The 25,279-nt window shown below is 37.8% G+C and overlaps 1 protein-coding gene across 1 annotated transcript in view; it reads right to left on the bottom strand.

Moving 5' to 3' along the window:
* Positions 1-11,716, bottom strand: part of LOC132650993 (zinc finger protein 160-like) — a 128,269-nt gene extending 116,553 nt beyond the window's left edge. Inside the window, exons 1-3 of the mRNA XM_060376317.1 lie at positions 11,683-11,716; positions 11,410-11,470; positions 9,059-10,051 (exon numbers count right to left, since the gene is read on the bottom strand). Coding sequence (XP_060232300.1) covers positions 9,059-10,051; positions 11,410-11,470; positions 11,683-11,716 — 1,088 coding nt within the window. The remainder of the gene's footprint in view (positions 1-9,058; positions 10,052-11,409; positions 11,471-11,682) is intronic.
* Positions 11,717-25,279: the final 13,563 nt, after the last annotated feature.

Here is a 25,279-nt window from a genome sequence, read left to right as displayed (position 1 = left end):
ATCTTTGGAGATGAATACAAATTTCATGATGCTTTTTTTACATTACTGTTAATTATCATGTATTACAATTTATTCAAATTGTACTGTGTCTGTGTCCCCCTCCCTCATATCCATCCAATCACACCCTCCTTTTCTCTTCTGCTCCTAACCCCCTCCCCTAGCCTACTGATAGGAAAGGTCCTACTCCCTTTCTATTTGACCCTAGCCTATCACGATGTTTTATACAAGTATTCCTCCTATTGTTGCACACATATTATTACAGTTATCTAGCCTTCTCTCTAACATCTATCATCTGTTTATCATCTATATCATATATTTATTATACACACAGGGACACACACACACGGTTGTGAAAATGTTATTTCTTCCAAAAACATGTGTTTCAAAAATTGATCAAAAAGAGTGATTTAAAGTAAAAAATTTGAAGGAACTGAAATGCATGTGTCACTTTGTCAGTTATGGCCTGAGCCTTGGGATGTTGACATCACAGTGGTTTCTCCCCGACTACTACACAATGTTTACACTTCAGTGGTTTGTATACAGACTGTTGTAGCCATTTTTGGTTAGAACCAGCAAAGAAAAGTATAATTTTATGCTCAATGAGAGTTTCTCTATTCCAGGCTCCACTTTGAAGGTATTTTAAAATTACTATTATTATTTTCTTGATAGACTAGTGGTTTCTGGAAGGTTTTGGTCTTGATTTCTCTACAACATATGACCTAATTCTTAACAGTTGCTTTATGACAACCACTCCTGTGAGAAATAGTCAATACCATTACCCCAAACAAAGTTATCATGTCAGAGAGGTGTGCTCTGAGCTATACAAGAAAATGATATCTGTGTTTCTTCAAAACTATCAGCCTAAGTTATGAGAGATTATTTTCTGTTTCATCTAGTTATTTTCCCCACTATGCCAACAAAGATTTGTTGGAAACTGGTCAGATTTCAGCCCCAAGTACAACAACATTATGGTTTTAAACATTTATTTGTCAGTATTTTAACATGGATTCAGCTAGATAGGAATGACTTTCCAGTCATACTCATTTAATTTCAAGTTCATCATAAAACTGAGTTGACAATAGTTTATAAAATACCTTTACATTACTGCCTGGTGTGTTTGATGACAACCATTGCCAATGCCTCTCTTTGACTCTTCTATTCACAGGTATCTTTAATCCTCCACAAGTAAAAACTGTGGCTTCTCAGTACATGTTCCTTGAATGGTGTAACATGATTTAGGCATAGTAATATTCACTTAATAAAATATGTACTTTAAATATTCAAACTGTATGAGCAGGGACAGCAAAGAGACAAGCAAAATAGTAGCCACTTCGTTATTAGAGGGAATGTTTTTTATTATGGCTCAGAGAGGGAAAATGTTCAGAGGCACCTGAAAGAGTTAAGAGCAGAGAGTAAAAGAAGCAGACTTGATATGACCAAGACTTCCTAGAAGAGAATGGAGACTATTAGGAGAAAAGTAGAGATAGCTTACACAGAGACAAACTGTGCTTTCATAAATGCACAAGCTGAACCTAGATCCCTCTACATGTATATGTAGCAGATGTGCAGGTTACTCAACATGTGGGTCCTCTAATGATTGGACTGAGAGCTTTCTTTGACTCTTGCTTGCCATTAGTTTTGTTTCCCCTAGTGGTGCTGTCTTGCCTGTCCTTAGTGAGACAGGATGCTCTTACTCCTGCCTGATGTGATGTGTCAGAGTAGGTTGGTACATTTAGGGTGTGTCTCTGATGAGAAAGAAGGAATGGGAGAGGGGAAAATGATTTTGGGACTGTGAGGCGAGAAGGGAGGGGCCTATTATGAAGATAAAAAAATAATAAATTAATTAGTGGAAAAAAGACAGGGTATTTCTAGAATATTTAGGAGATTTGGATAGTGCAAAGAGAGATAAGGATGTTTGGGAAGGGACAGGAAACTAGACGTGCATTTTGAGATGTGTGACAAGTACATGTACTTCCCCTTTAGGTAGCCTCGAGGCCACCATGGGTGTTGGTATCCTGATAGGAGCCACAGGTCAATAGAGATCCTCAGGTCCCTTTTGTTGGAGCAATGAGAATGGCTACTTTGATGGACAAGAAGTATTTCACAAATTTTTGATGAATGCTATTTTTTATATGTTTGGTTTTTTGTTGCTTATTTGGTTCTAATCACCAGAATTTCTTTGATAATGCATGTTGAGCAGGTCTAGGACTGGAATTTTTGGATATTTGCACTCTCTGGGACCTAACTACTTTCAACTATTAGGAAGGCCTGATTACTTTCATCACACCTATTCATGTCCTTTTCAATAGTAATGGGTTTAGTTATGACATGCCATTATATAGATTTCCTTCTGTTGTGTTTTGTTTCCAATATTCAAATGTCATTTTTTAATAATTTTTATTTTTTATATTAATTACATGTTGTTTACTTTGTATACCAGCTGTAGTCCTCTCCCTCATTCCCTCCCAATCCCACCCTCCTTCCCTCATCTCCTCCCTGCCCCTCTCTAAGTCCACTGATTGGGGAGGTCTTTGTCCCCTTCCCTCTGACCCTAGCTTATCAGGTCTCACTAGGACTGGCTGAAAGTCTTCCTCTGTGGTCTAGCAAGGCTGCTCCTCCATCAGGGGTGGGTAGAAGATCAAAGAGTCTGCCACTGAGTTCATGTCAGAGACAGTCCCTGTTCCCCTTACTAGGGTACCCACTTGGATGCTGAGCTGCCATGGTCTATGTCTGAGCAAGGGTACTAGGTTATATCCATGCATAGTCCTTGGTTGGAGAATCAAGTTTCAGGAAAGGCCCCTGTGCCCAGATATATTTGGTCCTTGTGGCGCTCCCATCCTCTCCAGGTCTTACTAACTTCCCCTTCTTTTATATGATTCCCTACACTCTGCCCAATGTTTGTTTATGGCCCCGATGTCCCTCAAAAGATGAATGGATACATAAACTGTGGTACATTTACACAATGGATTACTACTCAGCAATTAAAAACAAGGCAATCGTGAAATTTGCAGGCAAATTGTGGAATATAGAAAAGATCATCCTGAGTGAGGTATCCCAGCAGCAGAAAGACACACACAGTATATACTCACTTATAAGTGGGTATTAGACTTATAATATAGGATAAACATACTAAAATATGTATACCTAAAGAAGCTAAACAAGAGGAGGTTCTGGAGTAAGATGGTCAGTCCTCACTTAGCAAGACAAATGTGATGGACATTGGAAGTAGAGGAAAACGAGAAACAGGACAGGAGCTTACCAGAGAGGGCCTTGGAAAGACTCTACCTAGCAGTGTATCAAAGCAGATGCTGAGACTCATAACCAAATGTCATAATTTTAATATCACTATTATTCAGTAGAATATCTTAATGAGGAACTTTACAGTCTGGTGGAATTTTGTTATCTTAATTAGAACTGTATAATGACATGTATTAATGAAATTAAACACTTTGCAAGAGCTAAAAATTTTTAATTTTACCAAAATACAATCATTTCAAAGACAGGCATTCTAATTTTGAATAATTTGTCCATGATTAATATATGTTCAATGTATACTGCATATTTTATTATGAAATTGATAAAGTATCTCTTCAGTCAAAATTTTTTGTGTCTCTAGGATTAATATATAAAATTTGCTATATATTAATAAGCATGTGTAGTCCTCTCCACTTTTCGAAACTTTCTGAATTCTCTGTGCATGCAACTTCTGACTATATCTCAATACAGTGCATTCATCTTTAAAATCTGCTGTGATTTTTGCATGTCTTATACTCTAAGGTTCACAGTCTTAATGATTTTGAATGCTGCTTTTTTTCACATAGACCTTTAACAGTTTAAAAGAATTAGGAATTCATAACCTTTGGAGATGAATATAAAATTCATGATGCTTTTTTTACATTACTGTTTATTATTATTATCATTTATTACAATTTATTCAAATTATACTGTGGCTTTGCCCCCTCCCTCATCTCCATCTGCTCACATCCTCCTTCCCTCTTCTGTGCCTTAGTCCCTCCCCTTTTCCACTAATAGGCAAGGTCCTACTCCCCTTCCATTTGACCCTAGCCTATCACGATGTTTTAAACAAGTATCCCTCCTACTGTTGCACACATATTATTTCAGTTATCTAGCCATCTATCTCACATCTATCATCTATAATCTTTGTCATATATCTATTACACACACATATTGTTGTGAAAAACTGTTATTTCTTCCAAAGAAACGTGGTTCAAAAATTGTTCAAAAACAATGTTTTAAATCAAAAGTAATCCAATAAAAAATGGGGACAGAGCCAAAAATAGAATTTTCTGTAGAGGAATATCTCAGAGAAACACTTAAAAATGCTCAATGCCCTTAGTTATCAGAGAGATGCAAATCAAAATGACCCTGAGATTTCACCTTACACCCATCAGAATGGCTAAGATCAAAAGCTCAAAAGACTATTCAGGCTTGTGGTCACCCTCAGCTACAGACCAAGATTAAGGGAATATGAGACCACACCTCAAGAAAGAGAAAAAAAAGAACTAGTGTGCAGTGATGAACAGAGAAAGTAGAAGAAGATTTGATGGACTTGACAGTAGGGTTAGCAGGAGCTGCAGCAGGTCGATGGGTGCAGGAGCTGCAGCAGGTCGATGGTCACAGCACGTTGGCAGGCACAGTGCGGGGTCTTAGGCACAGTAGTAGTCTCCAGTGTAGGGCGAGCTCATGCTGTGTCCACTTGTCCATCTCTCTCTGTCTGTCATTCTCAGTTTTTAAGTAGATTTCTTTTATTTATCTGTGTAAATGTGGGTATACATGCCTGGCAAAGGCCAGAAGAGGGTAAGAGATGCCAAAGAGCTAGAGGTCATTGTGATCCACCTGATACAGGTTTTGAGAGCCTAACCCAGTCCTCTGCAAGAGCAGCATGTGTCTTAACTACTAAGCCATATCTTCAGTCCAGTTCTATGGGTTTTGATGGGACAAGCAGTTGGAAACATGAAGACCAGGTTGGTCTGGAACTCATCATCCTCCCTCAGCGTTTTGTCCTCCAATTACAAGTCTGCACCTTCATGCCTGCCAGTCTTTTTCTTGAATGGTTTCAGGTCCGCATTTTGTGGTCCAGGCCACAGACTGCAGATAACAGTGAAACTGACTTTAGCTCTGTGTCCCTGAGGGCGTACAGAGTGTTTCCACTGTTGTTAGAGCGAAGCTAGGGTAGAACTTCCACCCTGCTAGGGATTTAAGAATCATGCTGGGACTGTTTTGTCTAGTGTTGATCTGTGGATCCCAGGTTTCTGTAGATCTGATGTTGGAGCTCTGTGCCTCAGTACCCAAGCGGTAATCAGCAGCAGGTGAGTTCAGCAGTCATGCATGCAGCAGGACGCTAGATTCTGGAGCCTGTGGGAACCCAGAAACTTTTCCTAAACTGCTGTCCTAAGTTTGGAACCGATGTTTCCCCCACCCTATGGTTACCTCCCAACAGGGTGACCCAGTCTGTCCTGTTTTCGGGTCCACAGTTCAGTCTAGGATGTTGAGTAGAACACACAGGAGCAGGTAAGTGGCTCTATGCTGCTGACTGGGCATCTGAAGGAACCCAAAAACTTTTCATGAGAAGTTGTTGGGGGAGTGTGGTGGAATTCCACTGGATGCCCTGAGGTTGGACTTGATGTTTCTTTCACCATGGGGTTTCCTCCCAACAGGAAACCTGGTCCCTGGTGCTTTGGTGCCCACAGTTCTGTGTGGGACAGTGATTTGGGCAGACAAGTAGCTCTCTGGCCTGAGCACCTTCTAGAGCCCAGACCTTTTTCAGGGATTTTCTGGGTGACCTGAGGTCAGTCCTGATTGCTTCCTACTCCATGGGGTTTTTTCTAGCCTGGAAATCCCAATCTCTGGTGTTGTGGGGCCCACAGTACATTCTGGGATGGTGACCAGAGCACACAGTCATGTGGCTCTGGGCTGGTGACCTATTGCCTGCAGGAACCCAGGAACTCTTCCATGGTTTATCTGGGTGGCCTGTGAAAAGAAGCGATTACTTCCCACTCCGTGGGGTTTGTTCTTAACTTGGAAACACAATTGCTGTTGTTTTAGGGCTCAGAGTTTGGTCTGTTGCTTGCTGTGTAGTCACTGCTCTACTGCTCTGCAGAAACTATCCTCTTGGTACCACCATCTTTAATTCTCCTTTCTTTTATTAAACATTTTTTTAATTTTTCTTTTCTTTTTTATTTTAATAATTACAGTTTATTCACTCTGTATCCCAGCTGTAGCCCCTCCACCATCCCCTCTCAATCTCACCCTCCCTCCCTCTTCTTCTCCTATGTCTCTCACCCAGTCCAGTGATAGGGGAGGACTTCCTTCCCTTCCATCTGACTATAGTCAATCAGGTCTCATCAGGACTGGCTTCTTTGTCTTTCTCTGTGGACTGGAAGGATAGTTCCCCACTCAGGTGGAGCTGATCCAAGAACTAGCCCATGAGTTCATGTCAGAGATGGTCCCTAGTACTATTATTGGGAACCCTCTTGGATACAGAGACGCATTGGACTATTTCTATGTAGGGGTTCTAATTTATCTCCATGCATGGTCCTTTTTTAGCATATCAGTCTCAAAAAGACTCCTGTGCCCAGACCTTTTGATTCTGTTGTTCTCTTTGTGGAGCTCCTGTTCCATCCAGATATTTCTATCTCCCCCTTCTTTCATAACATTCCCAGCACTCTGAAAAATGTTTAGCTCTGAATCTCAGCATGTTTTGATACCCTGCTGGGTAGAGTCTTTCAGAGGACCTCTGTGATAGGCTCCTGTTATTTCTCAGACAATTAGGAATAGTGATACCTCAAGATCCAGCTATACCATGCCTAGGCATATATCCAAAAAATGCTCAAGTATATAACTAGGATATTTGCTCAACCATGTTCATGGCAGCTTTACTTGTAATAGCCAGAAGCTGGAAACAAGCCAGATGTCCCTCAGTTGAGGAATGGATACAGAAATTGCGGTACATTTACACAATGGTATACTACACAGTAATTAAAAACAAAGAAATCATGAAATTTGCTGGCAAATGGTGAGATCTAGAAATTATCATCCTGAGTAAGGTATCTCAGAAGCAAAAAGACACACATGGTACATACTTACATATAAGTGGATATTAGACATATAATATAGGATGCTCATACTAAAATCTGTAGACCTAGGGAAGGTAATCAAGAAGGAAGACCATGATAAGATGCTTAATCTTTTCTTTCTTTATATCTTTTTTTTTGAGCAAGGTCAGTTACCCAGACTGAACTCAAATTTTTGCTCTCTGGTTTTGTTTTTCTAATTCTTTTTTCTTTTATTAATTATTTTTACTTTTTTCACAGTTTATTCATTATATATCCTGACTGAAGGCCCCTCCCTCAACTCCTACTGATCACATCCTTTCTCTTCCCTCTATTCTCTTCCCCTAGTCCACTCAAAAGGTGAGTTTCCCTCCTCTGCCATCCACCCATGTCTTATCACAATACTACTCAGCTGTTAAAACAAGGAAGTAATATTTCTGCTCTTATTACTTCTCCATAGGCCACTCTGCTCACGTCAGAAGACTCCATACCCTGAAGCTTGCCTGCAACCTTACTGTGAAATTAACACTAAGTATAACTCATTTTACAGAGTCCCACTCACAAGACAATGTTTAATTGACCATCTCACATCCAGAAACATCTGAAATATGAAATGCTATGAAGTCTGAAACATTTGATCGCAAGCATTTCAAAGAACTTGCTTCTCCTTCTGTCTAGAGGAACCACCTCAGGAAATAAGTTCAAATTGAATTCCAGAAAACAGAGGCTATATACCCCTTGGGAAATGATTGGGATGCTCCATGGAGAGGTGTATATAATCGTTCAAAACTAGGTACTTCAAGAATGCTTGATTTGCATTAAATAGCACATTCCTATCATCTGAACAAGAGCACAGATCCTAATCATCCTATATTTAAAAGGAGGAGAGAGTTAGCAGGGATCAGTGTCAAAAGCCATCTATCAAATTTGGCTAGTAGCATCTATGTCTAAAGACACTCCCCATTTGAAGTCAGGCACAGAAAACTCACCCTTACATGGTTACACAACTAGGCCAGCAGCAGGGTCATACATGGAAGAGAAAGCCTCCTCCTTCACATCTCAAAATTCAGTCTGGCTTGTGATGGTTTTCAATAGAACCCCTGGAACAATATATATGTATACACAAATAAACTTCTACAGGCTACCACTGTTATATTACTCTCAGAGAACTTCCTGGGTGGTGTTAGTTCACCATTCCCTACATATTCATCCACTGGACTGAACTTTTCTTGTCTAAAGTGAGGCAACTGTAAACAGTAAATATTGACAATCAGATTTATCAATAAGTCTTCCCTAAACACATTTTATAATACTTTTGCATGTAATTGATATTCACCATTCATTGTATTCTTTTTAAAAAGTAAGTTTATTTGCTTTAAATTCCAAATGTAGTGCCACTCCCTTCTCTCCCCCATTACTACCCTCCATTCCTATTGCCCCTATTCCCTTTCCCCTTCCCCTTCACAAAAGGGAAGTCATTTCCATTGAGCTAGTTTTTCAGTTCTGTTGGATCTCAGTAGACCAAAGAACACAAAGGCCTTTCCATATTGCTGATAGTCAAATACTTCCTCTCCAGTAAGGATAGTTTTATGATGATGATGACTCTAGATTTGTGCAAGGCTTCACCATTTTAACACATTCAAAAGTTCTCTCCAGTATGAATCCTTTCATGATGATGAAGATTATACAAATATGGAATGGTTTCACCATGTTAAAAGCACTGTCCATTAGGATTTCTTTCATGAGTGTGAGGATGATTCTGAAGTGCAAAAGTTTTTTCACATTGGTTAAAGTCAGATAGCTTCTTTCCAGTATGTTTTCTTTTATGTATTAGGAGATGTTATGTACAAAGGCTTTGCCACACAGTTAATTCATATGGTTTCCCTCCAGAATGTGCTGTTGTCTGTTATATGCAAAGGTTTTATCACACTAATTATCCTCACCAGGCTTCTCTCCACTGTGCGTTTTTTCATGTTTCCTGAGACAGCTGTGCAAAGGCTTTATCATATTGGGTATATTTATAAGGTTTCTTTCCAGTATGTGTTCTTTTATGGCTTATGAGATTATTATTGCGTGCAAAGGCTTTACCACACTCATTACATTCATAAGGTTTCTCTCCATTGTGTGTTCTTTTATGGCTTATGAGATGACTGTTTTGTGCAAAGGCATTACAACACTGGTTACATTTATAAGGTTTCTCTCCAGTGTGTGTTCTTTTATGGCTTAAGAGAGTACTGTTTACTGCAAAGGCTTTGCCACACTGGTTACATTTGTAAGGTTTCTCTCCAGTGTGTGTTCTTTTATGGCTTAAGAGAGTACTGTTTACTGCAAAGGCTTTACCACACTCATTACATTCATAAGGTTTCTCTCCAGTGTGTGTTCTTTCATGGCTTATGAGATGACTGTTTTTTGCAAAAGCTTTACCACACTGGTTACACTCATAAGGTTTCTCTCCAGTGTGTGTACTTTTATGGCTTATGAGATTACTGTTTTGTGCAAAGGCTTTGCCACACTCATTACATTCATATGGTTTCTCGCCAGTGTGTGTTCTTTTATGGCTTATGAGATGACTGTTTTCTGCAAAGGCTTTACCACACTGGTTACACTCATAAGGTTTCTCTCCAGTGTGTGTTCTTTTATGGCTTATGAGATTACTATTGTGTGCAAAGGCTTTGCCACACTCGTTACATTCATATGGTTTCTCGCCAGTGTGTGTTCTTTTATGGCTTATGAGATGACTGTTTTGTGCAAAGGCTTTACCACACTGGTTACATTCATAAGGTTTCTCTCCAGTATGTGTTCTTTTATGCCGTATGAGCTGACTGTTTGTTTTAAAGGCTTTACCACAATGATTACATTTGTAAGGCTCCTCTCCAGTGTGTGTTCTTTCATGGCTTATGAGAAAAGTGGTATGGTGGAAGGATTTACCACATAGAGTGCGTTTAAAACGTTTCTCTCCAGTACGACTGCTTTCATGCCTGCAAAGATAATTGGCACATGTGAAATATTGACTACAGTCATTTGATTACACTAGTAAATATATTTATCTATATGAATCAATTTTATAATTTGGTCTAATGATAAAGAAGAATCAAATCTTAAACTTTTATTATTTTATTTACATTCATGGTATTCCCCTTCATTATGGGTATTTTTGAAGATCTCTGTGATGGTAAGAGCATTTATTATGTGGTTCACTTTTATAGCATCATTTTTCTATAAGAGGTTTTCTCGTGTATATGAAGAGTATTGTAAGGATTCAGAGTTTTACCGAAGCAATCCCATTCACAAATTTTTGTACGGTATGAATGACACTTCATTTACAAAGTGAGCCAGGACAAGCAGAAGTTCCAAATTCCTAGTATTCATAGGTATTTTCAGCAGTATGATTTTGCTGATGAATTCTCAGTGAAGTTGCAAAACCAATTAACTGTTACCTTTTATCACATTCAGAAAATCTACTCAAAGTGGGGACTTCTACAAAATTAATTATTCTTGGAGAAACACAGGTACACTGCTTCTTTCAATATCTCTATGCTCATGTGTCTTATAAACATTGTGACATCTGATATACCAATTTAAATTACAAGAATAATAAAAGATTCCCACATTGAATTAACACGTTTTTTTTTTTGTTCATCATAGACATGTCATATAGGGATTAAGGTTTCTCCACAATTATATTCTTGACTTTCATAAGCTGCTCCTTTCACTAAACTTTACAGTGTTACTATCTGAATATGTGTAACACTGGTTGTACTATGAAATATCTGCTCATTAGAAGGTTTTGAAACATAGTGATCACCTATTCAATGTGTATACCTCTTACAATATCTGAGTAGATAGAATGAGACTAAACAGATTGGCAGTTTAACTCAGTAGCTGTAATGTCTATATGATTTCAATGGTATTTTCTGTTACAACATTATTTTATTTTCTTCTATCTTAGGGGAGTGCCTTGCAAATACAAATCAGATACCTGACATTGAGGTACGTGGAATTGTGAGATTTTAATGATCATCAGTACACTTTAAGCAGTGCTCTTTTTACACTGTTGCTTTTCTTTAAAACCTCCAGGACACAGCCAGATGTGCTGGTATATTCCTTTAATCCCAGCATTTGTGGAGGCAGAAGCAGGCAGATCTGTGTGATTTTGAGATCACATTGTTCTAACAAGCAGGTCTAAGTCAAGCCACAGTACACAGAAAAAAAAAAAACTATTTCAAAAACAGAAAATAAAAAGCAGCCAACAAACAAACAAACAAAAAAACAAACTTCCAGGACACATTAAAATTTCTTAAGATTCATATCTATATCAGTGTGCACATAAAGTTACCTTTTATTACTTGTAGAACTTTGAAAATGTTCTTCAATGGGATGGTCTTCCCAATTGTAGCCTAAAATAGAGTACCAGAAAATATATATGACTGGAAATATCATATTATTATTAAAGCAAAACTTAAATCACTATCTTCTATGACCCTTAAAACCATGCCTGATTTATTCACCTCATTCCTCCTCATTCTCAATTGGAATCATAGAAAAGGATCAATAACAAAGTAAGACTTGTCTCCTTATTTTAAAAGTGAAAGAAAATTTGCTGCCTTACCTATAGCAGTGAGGTTTTTACAGGTCTCTAGCATCACATCATTGTAGAGTTGTTTCTGTGATGGTTCCAGCAAAGCCCACTCTTCTTGGCTGAATTTCACATGCACATCATTGAAGGTCACTGAATTCTAAAATATGCCATGCATTTGTACAACAGAAAGGGTCGCAACAATATAAATTTATACTTCATTTGCAATAGAATCATATAATTCTAGTGCTGTTTCCATTTATTTTCTGACACAGAAGTGCTAGTGTTAGATAGTTGGGTGCTGTGCATCAGGTGAACAAGGGGAGAAGAAAAAGCTTAAAGTTTAGATTGTAAGGAAAACCAAAGGCATGCTTTGGAAACCTTTGTTAAAGGCGTTTTATTAGTTTGTAAAGCATGAATATGAATTAGACATTAGTTGGGTTCTTGAGTGATGTATGAATCATCTTTAGTTACTTGGGCAAGTAGGTCAGGACCCTGTCATGAGATAGGTGGAAGGAAAAAACACAGTCATCATATCTTATCTAGCAACAAATGAGATGTGGCTATCAGGTGACAGTGAACAGATGTGTGGTGTCAGTCAAAAGACAACATGGCACTAGATATCATGTTTTGACCAGGGATCAGAGATTTGGCATACCAGTATATGAAAATGGGGGCTCATATATTTGTGGAAGGGAAATTGTACTACAGTGAATAGATGGATAAAAATAATGTGAGTGGCAAGCAACAATAATCCTAGCTGATAACATCATATTTCTGAGTTCCCAGACAAAAGAAAAGGCATAGAACACATGATTATTCTTTGATCATTGTTTTGTATATTTTCCTTTCTAAATCGTGTATAGTCTATAGTTTAAAATGAAGATTAAAATTTTCTATTAAAAAATGAGTGTGAATGTTATCACTAAGTCATTTTAGAGGAAAACAGAATAACAAAGTTTAACTGTGTCATATCTGAATAGGATAGAGGTTTGGAATAGTCATGGCAAGTAATGTGGACAAAGACAAACAGAGAGAAGAGAGCAAAATAGAAAGAGAGAGACAGAGACACACAGAGAGAAATTAACAGATGAACAGTACTAAGTACACATCAGAGAAATTTATGAACAGTTACTAACTACAAAAAAAATGAAGGACAAGCTGGTATAGTCTGTCATGCCTTTAATTCCATCACTCAGGAGGCAGACACAGGTATATATTATTGAATGGATGCCAGAATGATCTATACAAAGAGTTCTAGGACAGCCAGACCTATATAGTAAGACAGAGTCTCCCCTTTAATTCAATAAAACAAACATAAAAGATGGAAAGAACTGAGAGGTGTTTACTGAAGTTTCTACAAGAAATTATACATTCACTCCAGTTGTGTATTCAATTTCCAGAGATCTACAATGCCCTAGCTTAAACTGTAACTTTAATAAGATCTTACTAAAAGGAATGCATGTTTAAATAGCTAAAAATACAAAGATGACAATATTAGCAATGTAAATGATGATATATGTAAGCAACATAAGGCAGGAGAGATGGCTCAGCAGTGAGGAGCTCTTGCTGCTCTTGCAAATAATTGGTCTGAAATGTAAGTGTTCAACTGGGACCCACTATTATCAATTGCTATAAGTTTATGAGTTCTGAACACATCTTTGGACTACTGTGACGATCAGGCACACAAGAGGTTCATATTCATGACTACAATCAAAATACTCATATTCAGTTAAAATTAAAAACAGATTCCAGATTGCAGGGCTGATTGCATACTGATCAGCGGGGTAACAAAGACTGCACAGTGACAAATATTTGGAACAGTTGGTCCCTAAACAACATTGACTGTGTTTACCAGGTGATAAGAAAGCCAATGATGAGAAAAACAATTGGGTTCAACCTCAGAGCACCCAGCTAATCCCTGGAAAATTTCCTGGGCTTTTTTGGCAGGAATAAGGTTTTCAAGGAATTAGACCCAAGAAGTGTGTCCTGATCACCTTCCCAGTCTGAACTGTGTGCCCCAGACCACCAGAGACTGGGAGTCCCACTCTCAAGAAAAACCCACAGGGAAGGAAACAAGTGGGACTGATTGAATGTCATCCAGTCTATCCATGGAAAAGGTCCTGTAGACTTGCAGGTGAACAGGAGCCAGCCCTGAGTGGGACTTCAGCCGCCAGACCCACGTAACCAACTCTCCATCACAGACAGAACTGTGTACCCCAGGGCACTAAAGGATGGGTTTCCCTGTAGAAAGAAAACCCCACAGTGAGGGAAACAGCAGGTCCCAGCTTAGAGCACTCAGCTGACCCTCCCACCACCAGTACCACCACCACCACCATGACCACATATGGGAATATTATCGGAAAATTTTTCCAGGTTTCTGTCCAGTCACCAGCTTGGAGCCACCATTCGCAAGCGCTTATGCACTCTACACCCCCCCAACAGTACAGACTGGGTCTTCCTGTTTGGAGAAAGCCCAAAGGTGGGGGAAATATCTGGCCCTACCTCAGGACACCTAGCTCCAGAAAAGTTTCAGTTATCCACAGGCTCTAGACTCTAGCCTCCTGCTGCACACATGAGAGTGGTGCACACCTGCCACTGATTACCACTTGGGTACTGGGGCACAGAGCTCCAAACTCAGACCTACAGAATCCTGGGTTCCCTGAGATCAACTGCTCCAAGGGACAACCAGTCATCCCTAACTAAACTGACCAAACCATGGGGCACTCAGGTTACAGTAGCAGCTCACTAAATTTACAGAAAGAAACCCAGCAGCAGGGCAGCTGTCTCCAGAATTTCTCTGGGTGAGAGGATAGCCGCCTTTACTAACAAAGGCCAAAATTATTGCTCAGGTCTGTATGTCTGAGGTGAGCTGTGGAAATTATTAAAAAACACCTGCCATTCAGTGACCATACCCAAAAAGCTGAGGAGACCTCCTTTGGAAAAAATCATCTTCCTGCCAAGGGGATTCGACCCACCACAGGATTCCAGGAAGTACCAGAAACAAACACCCAACACCTAAGATAGCCCAATGGGTAGAGGCCAGCGTAAAAGCTCAACCATCAAAATATAGACCAATATGGCATATCCAGAACCCAGTTATTCAGGAACAAGCAGCCTTGGATACCCCAGCATAAAGACAATTTCAGGCCAATCTCCGTTATGAACATTGATGCAAAAATACTCAACAAAATACTTTGCAAACCCAATACAAGAACACATCAAAGATATCATCCACTACAACCAAGTAGGCTTCATGCCAGCTATACAGGGGTGGCTCAATATATGGAAATCCATTGATATGATCCACCACATTAACAAATTGAAAGAAAAATAAACACATGATAATCTCCTTAGTTGCTGAAAAAGCATTTGAAAAAATCCAGCATCAATTCATGTTTAAAGTATTGGAGAGATCAGGGATACAGGGCACATACCCAAACATAGTAAAGGCAATATACAGCAAGCCTATAGCCAACATCAAGCTAAACGGAAAGAAACTTAAAGCAATCCCACTGAATTCAGGGACAAGGCAAGGCTGCCCACTCTCTCTATATCATTTCAACATAGTTCTCGAAGTCCTTGCTAGAGCAGTAAGACAATTAAAGAAGATCAAGGGGATACAAATGGGAAAGGAAGAAGTCAAAATATCCCTATTTGCAGATGATATGATAGTATACCTGAGTGACCCCAAAAATTCTGCCAGGGAGCTCCTAAAGCTGACAAACACTTTCAGCAAAGTAGCTGGATACAAAATCAACTCAAAAAATAAGTAGTCCACCTATATACAAAAGACAAAAATGCAGAGAAAGAAATTAGGTAAACAACACAATTCACAATAGTCAAAAAGAACATAAAGTACCTTGGTGTGACCCTAACCAAGCAAGTCAAAGACTTGTATGAAAAAATTTCAAGTCTCTGAAGAAAGAAATAGAAGAAGATATCAGAAGATGGAAAGATTTCTCATGCTCATGGCTTGGCATGATTAACATAGTGAAAATGGTCCTCTTACCAAACGCAATCTACAGATTTAATGCAATTCCCATCAAATTACCAACACAATTCTTTACAGAACTTAAAAGAAAAATTCCCAACTTCATATGGCATTACAAGAAACCCAGAATTGCTAAAACAATCTTCCATAATAAAAGATCTTCTGGAGGTATATCCATCCCTGATTTCAAACTGTACTATAGAGCAACAGTAATAAAAACTGCATGGTACTTGCATAGACACCAACTAGTGGATCAATGGAATCGGATAGAAGTCCCAGAAATACACCCACACACTATGGACTCTTGATTTTTGACAAAGATGCCAAAACCATACAATGGAAAAAAGATAGCATCTTCAACAAATGGTGCTGGTCTAACTAGATGTCTACATGTAGGAAAATGCAAATAGATCCATATTTATCACTCTGCACAAAACTAAAGTTCAGGTGGATCAAAGACTTCAGTATAAAACCAGACATACTAACCCTGTTAGAAGAAAAAGTGGGGAAGAGCCTTGAACTCATTGGAACAGGAGACAACTTCCTGAACAGAACTTCAACAGTACAGGCTCTAAGAGCAACAATAAATAAATGGGACCTCATGAAACTGAAAAACTTCTATAAGTCAAAGAAAGCTATTGTCAAAACAAAATGACTGCCTGCAGATTGGGAAAGGATCTTCACCAACCCTATATCTGACAGAGGGTTAATATCCAGTATTTATAAAGATTTCAAGAAGTTAAACACCAACAAATCAAGTAACCCAAGTTAAAAAATGGGGAACAGAGCTAAACAGAGAATTCTCAATAGAGGAATTTAGAATGGCAGAGAAACACTTAAAGAAATGTTCAACATTCTTAGTCATCAGGGAAATGCAAATCAAAACCACCCTGAGATTTCACTTTACACCCATCAAAATGACTAAGACAAATAACTCAAGTGACAACTCATGCTGGATAGGATTTGGAGAAAGGGGAACCCTCCTTCATTGCTGGTGGGAATGTAAACTTATACAACCACTTTACAAATCAACCTGGCACTTTCTCAGACAATTAGGAATAGTGCCTCCAAAAGATCCAGCTATACCACTCCTAAGCATATATCCAATAGGCGCTCAAGAATACACCAAGGACATCTGCTCAACTATGTTTGTAATAGCTTTATTTGTAATAGCCAGAAGGTGGAAACAGCACAGATGGCCCTCAGTTGAGGAATGGATACAGAAATTGTGGTATATCTGTATGATGGAATATTACTCAGCAATGAAAAACAAGGAAAACATGACATTTGCAGGTAAATGGTGGGAAATGGAAAAGATCATTCTGAGTGAGGTATCCCAGAAGCAGAAAGACTCACAGGGTATATACTCACTCATAACTGGATATAGGATATAAAATATAGGATAAAAATACTAAAATCTGTACAACTAAGGAAGTTAATCAGGAAGGAGTATGCTGGCTAAGATGCTCAAACCCCATGCAGAAAGGCAAAGAGAGTGGACATCAGATGAGGGAAATACAGGGACAGGACAGGAGCCTACCACAGAGGGCCTTTGAAAGGCTCTACCATGCAGGGTGTCGAGGCATATGCTGAGACTCATAGCCAAACATTGAGCAGAGTACAGGGAATCTTATGGAAGAACTGGGAGATAGTAAACCTGGGGAGGACAGGAGCTCCTCAAGGACAGTAACAATTCCAAAAATTCTGAGCACAGGGGTCTCTTTTGAAACTGATACTCCAGCGAAGAACCACTCATGGAGATGGCCTGAAACCCCTGCACAAAAGGTAGCCTATGGAAGTTCAGTATCCAAGTGGGCTTCATAGTAATGGGGACAGGGACTGTCTCTGACAGGACCTCATTGCCTTGCTCTTTGATTACCTCCCATTGAGAGGGGATCAGCCTTGCCAGGCCACAGAAGAAGACAATGCAGCCACTCTTAATGAGACCTGATAGACTAGGATCAGAATGAAGGGGAGGAGGACCTACTTTATCAGTGGACTGGAAAAGGGATAGGGGTGGGAAAGATGGAGGGTGGGATTGGGAGGGGAGGAAGGAGAGAGGTACAGGGGGATACGAAGTGAATAAACCATTATTAATAAAAAATTTAAAAAGAACACAATAAAATGTTGAAAGATTTTTTTAAAAACTATGCTGTTACGCATACTTTCAAACTTTGAAAATATTGCCTGATATCAGTTATTGCTCCTAAATAAAAATAAATAAATAAATAAATAAATAAATAAATAAATAGAAATGAGGAAGGGTACTTCATACTCATCAATGGAAAATTCCACCAAGATGGCATCTGTTTTCTGAGCAACAATGTCTTCAATACAAGGACACCCACATTTGTAAAAGAAATGTTAATAAAGCTTAAAGAATATGTCAATCACCATTCATTAATAGTGGGAGATGTCAACATGTCACTATCATCAAGGGACAGAGCAATGGAACAGAACTTAAACTGAGAGATAATGACACTAATGGATTTCATGAATCAAATGGACCTAACAGATATCTAGAGAATTTTTTAACCCAAACAGAAAAGAATATATCTTCTTTCAGTACCTCACAGACCCTTCTCCAATACTGACCATACAATAGGTCACAAACCAGGCCTCAAAAGATACAACAAGATTGAAATAATGTCTTGTATTCTATCAGACCATGAAGGACTAAAGATGGACCTCAACAATAACAGAAATAATAAAAAGACTACACACACGTGGGAACTGAACAACTCCCTACTCAATGAAATCTAGGTCAGGGGAGAAATAAAGAAGGAACTTCTTACATTTCAATGAAAATGAATGCACATCATACCCAAACTCATGGGATGCAATGAGAGCAGTCCTAAGAGGACTTTTAATAGCACTAAAGGCCTTCATAAGCTATTGGAGGCATCCCATACAAGCAACTTAATGGCACACCTGAAAGCCCTAAAAAAGAAGAAGAAGAAGCAAACACACCGAACAGGAGTAGACCACTATGAATAACCAAACTCAGGGCTGAAATCAATAAATTAGAAACAAAGAGAATAATTCAAAGAATCAGCAAAACCAAGAGAAAATCAAATACATAGACAAACTCTTAGCCAAACTAAGTAAATGGCAGAAAGACACTATCCAAATCAACAAAGTCTGAAAGGAAGAGAGAAAGATAACAGATACTGAGAAAATCCAAAGAACTATAAGCTCTTATGTCAAAAGCCTATATGCCACAAAATTTGAAAAATCTAAATGAAATATAAAATTCTTTTGTTAGATTCCACTTACCAAAGTTGAATCAAAATCAGGTAAAGATATTAAATAGTCTTATACTGCCTAAAAAAATAGAAGCAGCCATCAATATCCTTCCAACCAAAAAAAAAAAAAAAAAAAAAAAAAAAAAAAAAAAAAAGCCAAGTGCGAGATGATTTCGGAGCAGAATTCTACAAGAGCTTCAATGAAGAGTGAAAACTGATATTCTTCAAATTATTCCACAAAATAGAAATGGACACAACATGACCAAACTCCTTTTGTAAGACCACAGTCACCTTGATAAATCCTCAAAGACCCCCAAAAAGAAAGAGATCTTCAGACCAATCTCTTTTATGAACAATGATGCAAAAATACTCAATAAATTAACTGTAAACCAAATCCAAGAACATACCAAAAATATCATCCAACATGACCAAGTAGGCTTCATCCCAGGCATGCAGGGATGGTTCAATATATGGAATCTTAATCCATCATATAAACAAATTGGAAAAAAAAAGCACCAGATGATTTCCTTAGAAGCCAAAAAAGCATTTGACAATATCCAACAGTTATTCTTGTTTAAAGTCTTGGAGAGACTGGGGACAAAGGCACAGATCTAAAAATAGTAAAGACAATATACAGCAATCTTATAGCTAACATCAAACTAAATGGAAAGAAAGTTAAATTAATTCCACTGAACTCGGGGACAAGACAAGGCCACATACTCTCTCCAAATCTCTTCAATACAGTCCTCAAAGTCCTATCTAGGGCAATAAGACAAATAAAGGAGATCAAGGGGATACAAATTGATAAGGAAGAAGTCAAAGTATTGCTCTTCACAGATGATATGACACTATACAAAAGTGACCCCAAAAATTCTACTGTAGGGAACTCCTACAATTGAAGAACACGTCAGCAATGTGGTTGGATATAAAGTTAACTAAAAAAAAAATCAGTTGTACTCCTGTATGCAAAAGACAAATGGACTGAGAAAGATTTAGGAAAACAACACCCTTCACAATAGGCAGAAAAAAAAAACTGACGTATTTTGGTGTTATCCTCAACAAGTAAAAAACCTATATGAAAAACCTATATGAAAAAACAACAACAACAACAACTTCAAGACTATGAAGAAAGAAATTGAAAAAGATACCAGAAGATAGAAATATCTCTCATGCTCATGGATCAGTAGGATCAACATAGTAAAAATTGCCATCTTAATAAAAAACAATCTACAGATTCAATGATATTCTCATCAAAATATCAACACAATTCCTCACAGACCTTGAAAGGACAATTCTCAGCTTTATATAAAAAAATAAAAAATCCAGAATAGCTAAAACAATCCTGTATATTAGCACATCTTCAGGAGGTATCCCCACCCCTGGTCTCAAGCTTTACTATAAATCAATAGTAATAAAAACTGCATGGTACTGGAATAAAAGTACCATGGATATATGGAATTAAAGTGAAGGCCCATAAAAACAAACCCACACACCTGTGGACATTTGATTTTTGTCAAAGAATCCAAAACCATGCAATGGAAAAAGGACAGCATATTGAACAAATGGTGCTGGTCTAACTGGAGGTCCACATGTGGAAAAATAAAAATAGATCCATATTTATCACCCTGCACTAAACTAAAGTTCAAGTTGAACAAAGACTTCCAACATAAAATCAGATACACTAAATCTGTTAGAAGAAAAAGTGGGAAAGAGCCTTGATCTCATTGACATAGAAGATAACTCCCTAAACAGAATACCAAGAGCACTGGCTCTAAAATCAACAATTAATAAATAGGATCTCATGATACGAAAACATTCTATCAAGCAAAGAACTTTGTCAATAGAACAAAATAACAGCCTACAGCCTGAGAAAGACCTTTACCAACCCTACAAACAGAGAGCTCTATAAAGAGCTCTATAAATAAAAAACAAAATTATAAAGAGCTCTATAAATTAAACTCCAACAAACCAAATAATGCACTCTCAAACTGGGGTACAGAACTAAACAGAATTCTCCACAGAGGAATATCAAATAGTGGAAAACACTTAAATAAATTCTCAATACCCATAGTCATCATGGAAATGCAAATCAAAACTACTCTGACATTCCATCTTAAACCCATAATGGCTAAGATCAAAACCTGAAGTGAAAGCACATGATAGTGAGAATGTGAACAGGAACACTCCTCCATTGCTGGTGGGAGTGCAAACATATACAACCACTTTAGGAATCAATCTGATACTTTCTCAGACAATTGGAAATAGTATTACTTCAAGACCCAGCTATACCATTCCTGGGCATATAACAAAAAGATGATCCACCATTTAACAAAGATATTTGCTCAACTTTGTTCATAACATCTATATCCATAATAGCCAGAATTGGGAGACAACCTATGTGTCTCTCAACTGAACAATGGTTACAGAAATTGTGGTATATTTACACAATGCCATGCTACTCAGGTATTTAAAAATTGGAAACCATGAAATTTTCAGGCAAGTGGATAGAACTACAAATGATCATCCTAAGTGAGGTAACCCTGAAGCAGAAAGACATGCATGGTATATACTCTTTTGTAAGTGGATAATAGCCAGAATACAGGATAAACATACTACAATCCACAGACCTAAAGAAGCTAAATAAAAAGGAGGACCCCATGAAGGATACTCAATTATCATTCCAAAGGGCAAATAGAATTGAAGTGACTAAAGAGAGGGAACAGAATGAGAGCTTAACATAAATGTCCCCTGAAAGACTCTACCCAGCAGGGGATCGAAGCAGATGCTTAGATTCACAGCCAAACTTTGGGTAGAGCACAGGGAATCATAGGAAAGAGTGGTGGGATAGAAAGACCCAGAGCTGGCAGGACCTCCATAAGAAGACCAACAAGGACAACAAATCTGGGCCCATGGGTACTTGGAGAGATTGATGCACCCACAAAAGACCATTCATGAAGAGGACCCAGACTGCTTCTCAAATGTAGCTGATAGGCAGCTCAGTCTCTATGTGGGATCCATAGTAAGGGGAGAGGGTGCTGGCTCTGACATGGACTTTGTTGTCTGCTATTTGATTACTTCCCCTTGGTGGAGGGGGCATTTATATGCCACAGAGGAAGAGGATGCAGGCAGTCCTAATGAGACTTGATAGGCTGGGTTCAGATGGTAGGAGAAGAGGGCTCCCTGTATCTGAGATATAGGAAATGGGATAAGGGCGAAAGAAGAATGGAAGTGACAAGGGAAATGATTACAATTGGGATTTTAAGTGCGTAAATTATTTTTAATTTAATTTATTTATTTATTACAATGTGTTCACTTTGTATCCTTGCATAGCCCCCTCCCTCATCTCCTCCCAGTCCCACCCACCCTCCTTCTTCTCTCCCTATGCACTTTCTCTACTCTCCTAATGGGGGAGGAACTCCTTCCCTTCTAGCTTATCAGGTCTAATAAAGGATGGCTGCATCATCTTCCTTTGTGGCCTTGCAAGGCTGCAACACCCAGGAGGAAGTAATCAAAGACTTGAGTTCATGTCAGAGAATTATTTATAAAAACAAATTTAAATTAAAAATAAATTAAATGTGAATAAAACAAACAAATAAAATAAAAAATAAACAAATACAACAGGTAAGAAGAGCATCACACACTTACAATTTAATGACTCAGAAAGATCAGATAGTGTTAGTGTCATGAATAAATGCCATCCTAAGAAATTAAATATACTCCTTGCCAAATTTCAAATGCAAGATGTTGATGAAGATCAACACAATAACCTATGCTTGCATATACAAAACAAAACAAAACAAAACAAAATAAATACTAAAAACTCTATATTCCATGTTCAGCAGCCAATGATGGTGATGTTGATGCCAGGCATGTTGGCCTAGATTTAAGCCCAACACTCAACTGGAGTTAGAGCTGTAAGTTCAAAACCAGCCTGGTCTACATACAAACTTTCAGGAAACATCCAGGAACTCTGGGATATTATGACAACACACAACATGCTAATAATCAAATTAGAAAAAGAAGGATGAGATCAAAGGTCCAGAAGACATTTTCAACAAAGTCGTACAAGAAAAAATTCTTAACCTAAAGAAGAAGATGTCTATCAAGGCACAAGAAGCATACAAAATACCAAAGACACTGGACCAGAAAAGAAAGTCCTCTTAACAAAGAATAATCAAAATGCTAAATATACAGAACAAAGAAAGAATATGAAAAGCTGCAAATGAAAACAAACAAACCAAACTAACCAACCAATCAGACAAACCAAAACAAACAAAAACCAACCAAAAAAGAAAAAAAAGGCAGATCTATTGGAATTAATCCTGTATTCTCAGTAAAAATGCAAGAAGTTGAAGGGCTTAGACAGAGTGTTTCTGATTTTAAAAATACTACAGAAGCCAACACAAATTACTAACTATGCCCAGAAACTTTCAATCACCAAATGGGGAAAATAAGATGTTTCATAAAAAGGTCAATTTTAAATAATATGTATCTATAAATACAGCCCCACTCAAGGTGCTAAAAGCACCACCACCACCAAAATAACAATCACTGTTTAATGATATCTCTTATTAACATTGACCCAAATTCACCAATAACAAGACACAGACTCACAAAATGGATGATAAAATAGAATCCACCCTTCTTCTAAATACAACAAACACAGCTTCACATCAAGATAGACATTATCTCAAGGTAAAGGTTTGGAAAAAGATATTCTAAATAAATGGACTAGAGTATCAAGCTTGTATAGCAATTTTAATAAATAATGAAACAGCTTTCAAAAAACTAATCGAAAGATGGCAAAGGACATGATGTATTAAAAACATCCAGCAATATAACATTTCAATACTTAACATCTATGTCCCCAACCTAAGAGTACCCAAGTTATAAAAGAAACCCTTCTGCAGCTTGCATCACATCCTGGCCCTCATAAACTGATAGGGAAAGACTTCAATATATCACTCTCACCAATGGACAGGTCCTCCTGACCAAACTGAACAGAGAAATGCTCCAGCTAACATAAAAAATCTAAATATACCCAAAGAATATTTACAGAACATCCACCCAAGCACAAAAAATTGTTCCCTCTTCTCAGCAAATCATATATTGCTCTCCAAAATTGATGATATACTTGAACAGTGGAAGTCTCAAAAGTTATAAGAAATTTACAATAACCTCCTGCATCAGACCACTAAGGTTTAAAGCAGCACATCACCAATAACAAAATCAATAGAAAGCTTACAAACTCATAGAAATTGAACAACTCTCTACTGAATAAAAAATGGATCAAAATGGAAATAAAGAAAGAAATTAAAGACTTTCTAGAAGTCAATGAAATGAATACACAACATATCAAAAGTCATAGTACACAATGGAAGTGTTGACCAAAAGACAGTTCATAGCATTAAGTACATTCAGAAAAAAATAATCAAAAAGATCTCATAGTAGCAATTTAACAGCACACCTAAGTACTCTAGAAAAAAAAAAAGAAGTAAACATAACCAAAAGGAGTAGACAGTGAGAAACTACTGAACTGTGTCTTCACTGGTAAAACCAAATGTTTCCACAAGAAAAGAAAGGTGGATCCTATCAAAATTGATCATGATTAGATTTGAATAGTAGAGATCTCCTGAAAAAGTAGAGGTAACTGTTCATCAGATAGCTTGGTCATTGAGTCCAAACTAACTTAATAAAGACTAAAGTTTTCTTCTTAAATAAAAAAGATACTTTTGTTGTTTCATATTAAAAACAGTTAAGAGGTTTAAAATGTTTGAAGTAAATTTAAAGATATAAACTTGTTTGAGTTAGAATAATTTGGAGTGAATATAACATATTTGAGCAGCATAGTGATAGACCATGCATTTAATGCCAGCAAAGACAAACAGTTCTCTATTAATTAGTTGTTTTCTAAATTCAGTAGTTACAATGACAGGGTGTTGGTGGTTCATAACCTTAATCCCAGCATTTGGGAGGCACATGCCTTTTACATACCACCTGGGAGGCAGAGGCAGGCACATAGGATTTACAGTGATTTTATTTAAAAGCTGCTTGTAAAAGGCAGGCTGAAAAAGTGAATGCCCTTTATTATCTAGAAATAAATACACTTTAAGGAATATTTATAAAATGATTTTTTAACTTAAATGGAGATATTAGACTTTTCTATTTCCAAAAAAACATTTTGCCCTTTAAAAGATATGACATGGCTAAAAAGGTACAACCCTCACCCCCGAATTAGGGATGGGGTAGGGTTTTGATTTTATCTTTTCAGGAGAATAAAATCATCCACCTAAGAATATGGAGACCACTGGACACATGAAACTTCTGAATAAAATGACAGATCACCAAAAGTAAATTTCAAAATAGAAGGTGTAAACTGGCCAACTGGTAT

The sequence above is a fragment of the Meriones unguiculatus genome (genome assembly GCF_030254825.1).
Source record: "Meriones unguiculatus strain TT.TT164.6M chromosome 13 unlocalized genomic scaffold, Bangor_MerUng_6.1 Chr13_unordered_Scaffold_37, whole genome shotgun sequence".
NCBI classification, from domain to species: Eukaryota; Metazoa; Chordata; class Mammalia; order Rodentia; family Muridae; genus Meriones; species Meriones unguiculatus.
The sequence above is the reverse complement of the archived record's forward strand: the minus strand, read 5'-3'. Positions and strand labels throughout refer to the sequence as shown.